Source organism: Macadamia integrifolia, unplaced genomic scaffold (genome assembly GCF_013358625.1).
Source record: "Macadamia integrifolia cultivar HAES 741 unplaced genomic scaffold, SCU_Mint_v3 scaffold577, whole genome shotgun sequence".
In the NCBI taxonomy this organism is placed as follows: Eukaryota; Viridiplantae; Streptophyta; class Magnoliopsida; order Proteales; family Proteaceae; genus Macadamia; species Macadamia integrifolia.
In genome coordinates this window covers 232,593-241,272 of record NW_024870491.1, presented here as the reverse complement: position 1 = coordinate 241,272, position 8,680 = coordinate 232,593, and the positions used below count along the sequence as shown (strand labels likewise).

Here is an 8,680-nt window from a genome sequence, read left to right as displayed (position 1 = left end):
CGCTATATGGAGTATATATATATATATAATGTACTGTTGCTTGTTGAGAGTCATTGTATTCTAGGGTTTTCACGAAGCTAGGGTTTCAGGGCGAGTTCTTCCTCACCGCTGCTAGGGTGTAATCCTTCTTCTGCATAGTGAATCATCTTCTTCTTCGCCCGAGGACGTAGCACACCACCCTGGTGTGTGAACCTCGTTAAATCTCTGTGTCATACGGATCTATTGTCTTTCTTTATTCGTGTTTCTTGGTGTTTGATCTAACAGAAACAATAGAAACATTGTCAAACAATGCCTTCCCTTTCACCAATCACTGGTGGGTTTCTATTGGAGTTTTAGGATGACACCAAATCGATTGTCTTCTGTGGGCTTATAAAACGTTTCCCAATAGGATGAAAGGTCAACGGAATAGAATTTATAGAATATCTTATATTAAAAAGTAAGACTTTTCGTGTTGTATTTATTGATTCATTAAAATTTTGTATACCAACAAAGAATCTAAAACTTCGATCTTTTGTCTTGTCATCATATATGCTGAATCAATCGAAACAAAATGCACCCGATAATAGATACCAAAAACCCTATCAAATTGATTCAAGAAGACGTTAAAGAAAGGGGTAGAAATCGTCTGAAATTCTCATCTCGTACAATTCCATACAATTCTACCTTAAAAGGCTGACACATGTAATATTCCATATCTACGGTTCAGATTAATCAACCATAATACAATGTTAAACCAATGAAAAAACCGTGCAATCTTTCCAAAAGTCGTGAGAACAGCTCTACCGGATTTGACATTCAAATTAAAAAATAAATATTTATTTATTTATAAATTATAAATAAATCATGAAAACCTTTTCTTTTCTTCAAGAAAAAGGTTTTCAACATTGGCCTAGAAAACGTTTTTCTCCTAAGAAAAATTTGGCGTTGAAAAAAAACGGTGCACTTTTTCTAGAAAAGTTTAGAATTTGTCAAGATATCATCATTTTGCTAAAAAAGTTCAAAATTAACTAAGAAAGCAACATTTTCTTATAAAAATTCAAAATTTACCCAGAAAACATCATTTTTAAGAAAATTTCGAAATTGGCCAAAAAAGTGCCATTTTCTCACAAAATTTTGCAATCAATAAAAAAAGCAAACTTTCCGTTAGGGTTGGGCGTCTTGTATTTTGTATAGTGTCCATATAGTTATAATTGAGTTTGATTTAGGACAATATATATATATATATATAGGTTTAAGATTTCTTATATATTGACTCTATGGTGAAAACCCTAACAGTTTAGCAATAAGTAAAGGGGATCACTTTGTGAGGTGGAGTGTGCTACATAGAGTTTTTTCAAGAATGGTGAAAAATCTCTATTCTCTCGGGTGTAGGCAATTTTGTTGAATCATGATAAATTCCTTATAATGTGTATTTGTTTGCTTAGGTTCTTCCTCTTGATTGCACATTCGTCCCCAACATTTTCATGGAGACTAATGCTTCTGAAATCCCAGTCTCTAATGCTTCAATCCATGGCAAAAAAAAAAAAAAAGGAAGAAAGAAACCACCACATCAAACGTTGAACTCCAAGACAGATATGATTTAGAGAGCTATAATAAGTGACGTTCTTGCATAGTTGCATGAGAAAATCAGATTTAGAAAAAAAAAATATTAAATCATGAGAATTTCAGATCCAAGAACAGGATGATTAAAACATAAAAAGTGATTCTGTCCGTCACAAATTAGAAGTGAAATCTAAATATGAAAGCTCTTAATTCAATGTTCTGATAATTATTTCTCTTTGTGATAGGGAGAAAGAAATACAGAGAGATCAATCTCCAATGATCGATATCAGCGAATTCATTATTCATGAATTTAAAGCAACAATATCAAAAAATTAAAATCTCTAGAATAGTATCAGGTCAACGATTCAATCATACAAGCTCGGATACCAATTGTTAGAATTAATTATACAATATGAAACCACAAACAATAAATTCAAGAACACTCATACTTGGATTCATAATGTTTGATGAAAAATTCTCCACAACCACTCTTTTCTTCTTCTATTGATCTTCTCTGGCTCTCTGTTCATTTCTCCATACAACTATCAGGGTTAACAAATCATGAGCATTGCTACAGACTGGACCAACCCTGAAATAGAGAGCAATTGATGTCTCTTCCATAATGGGCTCAATTATTAATATGTTCACACATAATAAAGCAGGATTTACACTTTCAGAATAGATTTCTACCCATTTAGGAGATCACCTAGCCTCCCATATAGAGCTTCATTTAATCTATTTCACTGGTCAACACTCATCCATTAATCCATACCTATACAATAACTGAATGCAAGTAGCCCACATACGACAAAAACATTACAGAAAGCAAAAAACGAGTGACCTGAGTTTGAAAATACGACACCATCATATGCTCCGTGTGAGAGAGAGAAATTATTGTAGGACTCATATTTGTCCACCCTTCAACTGGAGAAGGTTTGATCTAAAGGAGTAGCAACAAGTGAAACCTTGAATGGAGGGAGAGAGGACAATTTAATTGTTTGAAGTTAACCACCAGGCAGGGTTTTAAAATGTGTAATCAAATCGGATTGGAATCCGCTTGAAAAGGTCTGAAAAAAGCCCTAGAATCTACATATTTGGGGAATATTTCAACAATTCTAGTGTTTTTATCCTAGAATCTGCCGAATCAACTCGTCAAAAATTGGGGTTGATGATCGCAGATCCAATATGAATTGGGCAATTCCAACACAATTCCCCGACTCTTGAAACCCAGCCGGTATGTAACTTCCCTTGCCATCAAGAGAATTAAGTTATAAAGGGTTACTAAAGAAAGGGGTTCTGGCTTGGGATGTTGGTTAGGAGATGATACATCTTAGCCTGCAATTGTGGGAGAAACACAAGCCTAAGTGCAATCCCTTATGAGAGTTCATTACTTGGAAGAGGATTGCTGGAGATGCTGAAATTTTGCCGCAAAGACTACTGGAGTTGATCAGACATGGCAGAAGGTGGAATGACAGGACCCAATAGGAGGTATGTAAATCTCCATTGAACTTTCAGCTTTCATATAATATCATTGTACTCATATTTTTCCTAGAGACTAAGATTGCCCACCAACTTAAACCCTTTCATTTGGGACGTCACCCCTTAATATCACTTTCTTTTTTTTTTTTTCAAGACCCATAATGGGGCCCACTACCAGATAAAGGGTTCCCTCTGCCACACTTATTATTAATTACTAACATACTACTACTATATTTCAAATAGGTGAGTATTAGGAGGACTTACATTGGATCCTACGATTTATGTTCAAGACCCACTTACGACCGCTATCCTCCATCGGAATCAATTCCTCGTTCCTATAACAGTTCTACCATGCCTATTTCATTAAACTTTTCAGTTTGTCCAAAAAAGCCAAACCTAACCTTAACCCATGATGCCACCATCTAACTTGAGCTCATCCTGCTTGAAGGATGTTAATAATAGTAATTTGCATGTGTACACTCATATGTTCCGCCCAGCCCCTCCCCCAACCCCGTTCATATCCGAATGGATCCCCCTCACTCCGGACCATTGATAGAGGGGATGGAGTGGAACTCAATTATGTGTAATCTCTAAACTTGCAAATTTCTTTCTTTCATAAACATAAGTTGGCAGGTTTTAGAATTGCACACAAATTCCCCCAGAGTTTGGTCCAGAGTCCACAACAAATAAACCCCCATTCTTCTACTTCTTCCAGATTGAAATAAAATCCAGAAATTTTATTTTCTCAATATTCCAAGCTCTTGGGCAGGGGCAAGGAGTGTGTCGTGGGGCTGGAGATGTTGCAACGTGCAAGGTGAGGCAGTTTCAGGGGTAAAAATGGAGAAAATTGTCTTGCTCTTCCACATGCTGCTTGGTCGGATTCCGACCCCATTAATCTTATACAAGGTTGTCATCTTTGGCCCATAGGCCTCAAAGTTTTAAAACACGTTGTACCATGTTAAAGAGACTAGAGGTTATTAACTAGCTCAGTAATTTCTCCCTAGGCTATGTGAGATTAAAGTTTGCACACCTCATCAATTTCCCAAATCCCCTGGTACTTGCTATATTCTTGGTGGGGACACCTCACCGATCTCTTAAGCGGGTCTGATATTTGCCATATTCTTGGGCCTTACATTTGTTATATATTATGATATACCTGAAGGGTGGTCCAAGAAAAGGATTAGCCTACATACATAACTATCCAAATATTGTTGGATATTTTGAGGCTAACTTGGTTTATGTTTTTGATGATAGAAGGTCTATCGCTGGGTATTGTACCTTCGTTGGAAGTCTAGTTACTCGAAAAGTAGAAATTAGAGTACAGTTGATTGATCAAGTGCTCAAACTAAGTATCATGCTATAGTTAACACAACGGCTAGATTGATATGGTTAACAATTCTCATAGGAGAACTTGGTTTTCTACTTACTAAACCGATGGAGGTGTTTTGTGATAATCAAGTAGCTAGTCAAATTGATAGTAACCTTATTTTTCATTAGAGAATCAAGCATAATGAAGTAGATTATCATTTTGTGGGTGATATTATCAACAAATTATTTCTACTCCATATGCTAGTTCTTCATGTTGGTTTGGTGATATTTTCACCAAGACTTTTTATCCAAGGTCCATACTTGATAATGTGTTCCAAACTATGCTTGAGAGATCTATATGTTCCAGCTTGAGGGGAAATGTTGTGAGAAGTACTGAATCACTACCCTATTTAGTGAGACATACTAAACGATGTTATATGAGATATATTAGATTATAAAGTAAGAAATACTTGGATCAGTCATTTAGATTTCCCTCTCTCTCTCTCTCTCTCTCTCTGTCTCTATTTTTCATTTCTTTCTTGTGTCTACCCCAGTTTGTGTTCTATTTAAATTAACAATCAATGTCTTTGTGGGAAATCCACTAATTTTTTTTTTTTTTGATTAACTAGGGTCTCCAGAGCTTTGGCACGACAAATCCCTAGACATAAAAACATAAAAATGATTCGGTAAGATTTCATTAAGAAATAGTCATTGTACAACTAATATCTTTTTCACATTTCACTCTACTTCAAATGCAAAGTAGACATTAGTCCCTTTGCAAAGGATGTTAAAACATTTAAGTCTCAAGATTGATGTTCCTGACTGGTCCTTTGAACCATTTCCTTGCATCTAATACCCACCACAACATTATTAATGTCAGAACTATACCCAGAGCAATGGGTGCATAGTTGAAATTATCCCACTTGATGGGATAGTAAGTTGGCAAAACAAAAGCAGCACAAGTATAACATATCCACAGGAAGGCCACTAGGCAAATTGGCCTTCTACTTCTTCCCAAATAAAAAGGTCCAGGTTGGAAATTCTTCTCATCCATTACCAACCTTGCAAAAATTGGTACTGCATAGCTGCCAAACCACCCTACTGAACATATAGAAATGATAGCAGTGAAGACAACATTAACCTTCAAAATGGGTAGTCCCATAACAATGGCAATGGCTGCACATAACCAAACTGCATTCTTTGGCACTTTGTGCTTTGGGTGCACTTGTCTCCATATTGAGGAAAAGGGAATTCCTGCATCCCTTGACAAAGCATACACCTAAAACAAAGCATGACAGATAAGATATAACTGTAAATATGGTGTTGAGATGTTTGTGGTCATCTTTCATATGGACTAACCCATGACCTACCAAGCGATAAGTACTGAAGTGTTATTCTTCACTTGGCATAGTGACGTCTAGGATACATAAAAAAATGAGATATAATTAGGAGGAAAAGCTGGTTCACTTACTACTCTTGCTGCACTAGTGGTTATTGAAAGGCCACAAAAGAAAAATGATCCCCATATGATGATGAGGAAAGCTATAGCTCCTCCAGGGTTCTGGAACCTTCCCTGAAATACATCATAGAATATTTGTGCTGGTATAAGTGCCCCAGCTGTCTCATTGGTCGGGTCGTATAGGTAGTTCAGATCCTGCGAAAAGATAAAGTTTCATTGCCAATATATGTACATGTAAAAAGGAATGGAAATTATAAACAAACAATCACACAATGCAAATATCAAGAATTACGTGATTCGGCAAGATTGTCTATGCGAGATGAGATCTACTTCACATTAGAGAATATGGTTACAGTTGCTCGTCCTCACACCTCTCTCAAATTGATTACAGAGAAAGAACCCTCACTAAAAATTTATAGAAACAGCCCACTTATGCAAGCGAAGGAATACAAGACATAATACCCCCAACAATATATATATGCATTCTGCTGGTCTTAATACCCAAAACAGTAATAGCCAGTAAGGGAAGTACCTGAATGCTGAAAGTAAGAGCCAAGTAGTAACCAGCTCCAAAAAATGTGACAACTCCTATGCTTGAGAGAATTGCAAGAGGGCCAGTTATATCTGCACCCTTTGTTTCCTCTGTTAGATGTGCAGCAGTGTCATAACCCAACAAACTGTATTGAGTGAGAAGTAGTGATAGAATCACAGCGTAGGGTGTGCTACTTATCCCACTCAACTCTGGAGATGTCTCAAAATGAGTAAACACATAAGAAGCAGATTGAGTCTGAGGTGCCACCACGGGGAGCATTATTGTTACAACCAGACAACCAATTACCTGAAGATATATATCTTTTGGTGAGAAAATAAAAAGGATCTGTATAACATAGGTGAAATACAGATCAAAGCATATATATACCTGCCACCATATTGAGATTATGTCAAGAAAGGCTATAACTTTTAATGCAAATATGTTGAGTACTGCCCATATGATGATATGAACTATGTATATGCATAAGAACACCCAGGGAGGAGCAAAGTATCCACCACCCTTATTTGTACCAGTACATAGTAGAATGATGATTTGCAATACCTGTGACCCTGGATAGGCCTAGCAATGGAGCAGAAGATTAATTAATTAGAATACATAATAATACTTGGGATCATAGTGTGAAGGATGTGATTATTAAAAGAAAAAAAGATAAAATAAAATAAAATAAAATTATTCAGGCAAATTTTTTCTTCTTACCTAAGAGAACTAAATAATTTAAAAGGAATGGTAAGAAAAGAACACAGTACCAGCTTGGTTTTTTCAAGGTGATAATAAGAAAATCCCAAATATATTTATTTATAATGGTGTAGGAAAGATTGGAATGTCGTTGATCCATAATGGGAAGACTGTTGGAATTGGTGTATCTATCTAAACCTATTTAATTTTTAAAAATATATATTATTTGTATGATATTATTTAGGTATTTTTTTATCTTAACATTTATTCCTTAAGTTGTTCACAGTTAGTAAATGTTTTACAATTAGGGGGAAAAAATTGGGTATTCTAGTCTTGTCGAATTATGTGTTGTCAAGAATGGTGATTCCAAGCACGAGTATGAGTATATATAGGCAAATTGGATCACTATAGGATACTTAAATGGATTATTGTCAGTTGTATAAGTAACAAGATTCTCATAAATAGATTGCAATTGGTCTTTCGACATTAGGGCTGATTATCCTTGCAGTTAGTTTTACGGTTTTTGATGAGCTAACAGTTGATAACTCTCTAATTATATATTAGTGCACTAGCTAGATTCATAGTATCTATAATCTAGGAAAGAAATCAAATAAACCCTAAATAACGAATCACATGCCATAATAAGGGAGAATATCAATAGATGGATCATATGTTCATGATTCTAGTCTTGTGGTATAATTTGTAAATTATTAATATTTAAGTATTATTATTTAAGCAAAAAGGTTGTGTGAATGATCGTGCATGATGCATAACTGCATATATGAGAAATTATCGACTTCCCACCATAGATGGAAAGCAAATACTCTTCACATATGTGGAGCTGATCCGGATTCCACCATTTCTCCATCTCATCCCTCTTCCATAAATTGATTGAATTGTTGCAACATTACAGGCCAACCCCACCTTCCTCTTTCACTTTAATGAGTTAAATGTTACAATACGCAAGTTAGATAGGTCATCCTAAAGAAACAAATTAAGCTAGCTAGGATAAAGCAATACCTGTGCGCCAATCCCAGAAATAAGGCCAATAATTTCCAGCCAGGCACAGCACCAAGATGCAAATGGACCCCAGATGGGACCAGCCAATTGAGCAGACCAGAAGTAAAGTGAACCTGCTGTCTGATGTCAGTGCTATAATCATATCAGTCTAATAAATTTGTCAATTTATTTTTTCGAAAAAAAAAAATTGGTAAACAATTAAACATATGGTCATCAAATTCAGAAACTGAACAAACCTACAGAGATTTTCTATTTAGCATAGGGATAGGCACCCAGCCCAATAAGCCCATGGATATAGAAATCATGCATTCACATCTAAAGTGGAGGAAAAGGGTCTTGGTGGGTGTCAAAATATATATAAGGATCCACATCACTAAATTAGAAAAGAGGAGATATATCTGACGTAGGCATATGTATATATAGTGGACATGGAATATTTTATGTGATCTAACTTCCACAATGCCACTTCGTGATTGATTGAATCTTCTTGTAATTCAGTAATCATCAGCTTTGCTCGTTTTCATGCAATGCTACTAGTTTCATTTTTTTCAAATTTTTTTTCTTTTAGTTGAAAATTCTCGACTAGATTCATTATTCCTCTTTATATTGTTGTAAGTGATTCTCTATCTGTTCAAAAAAAAAAA

At 35.6% G+C, this 8,680-nt stretch overlaps 1 protein-coding gene across 1 annotated transcript in view; it reads right to left on the bottom strand.

Moving 5' to 3' along the window:
* Positions 1-5,125: 5,125 nt before the first annotated feature.
* LOC122069314 (amino-acid permease BAT1 homolog) overlaps positions 5,126-8,680 on the bottom strand; it is a 5,981-nt gene continuing 2,426 nt past the window's right edge. The window contains exons 4-8 of the mRNA XM_042633306.1: positions 8,037-8,156; positions 6,708-6,899; positions 6,321-6,626; positions 5,801-5,983; positions 5,126-5,608 (exon numbers count right to left, since the gene is read on the bottom strand). Of these exons, the coding sequence (XP_042489240.1) occupies positions 5,126-5,608; positions 5,801-5,983; positions 6,321-6,626; positions 6,708-6,899; positions 8,037-8,156 (1,284 nt within the window). The remainder of the gene's footprint in view (positions 5,609-5,800; positions 5,984-6,320; positions 6,627-6,707; positions 6,900-8,036; positions 8,157-8,680) is intronic.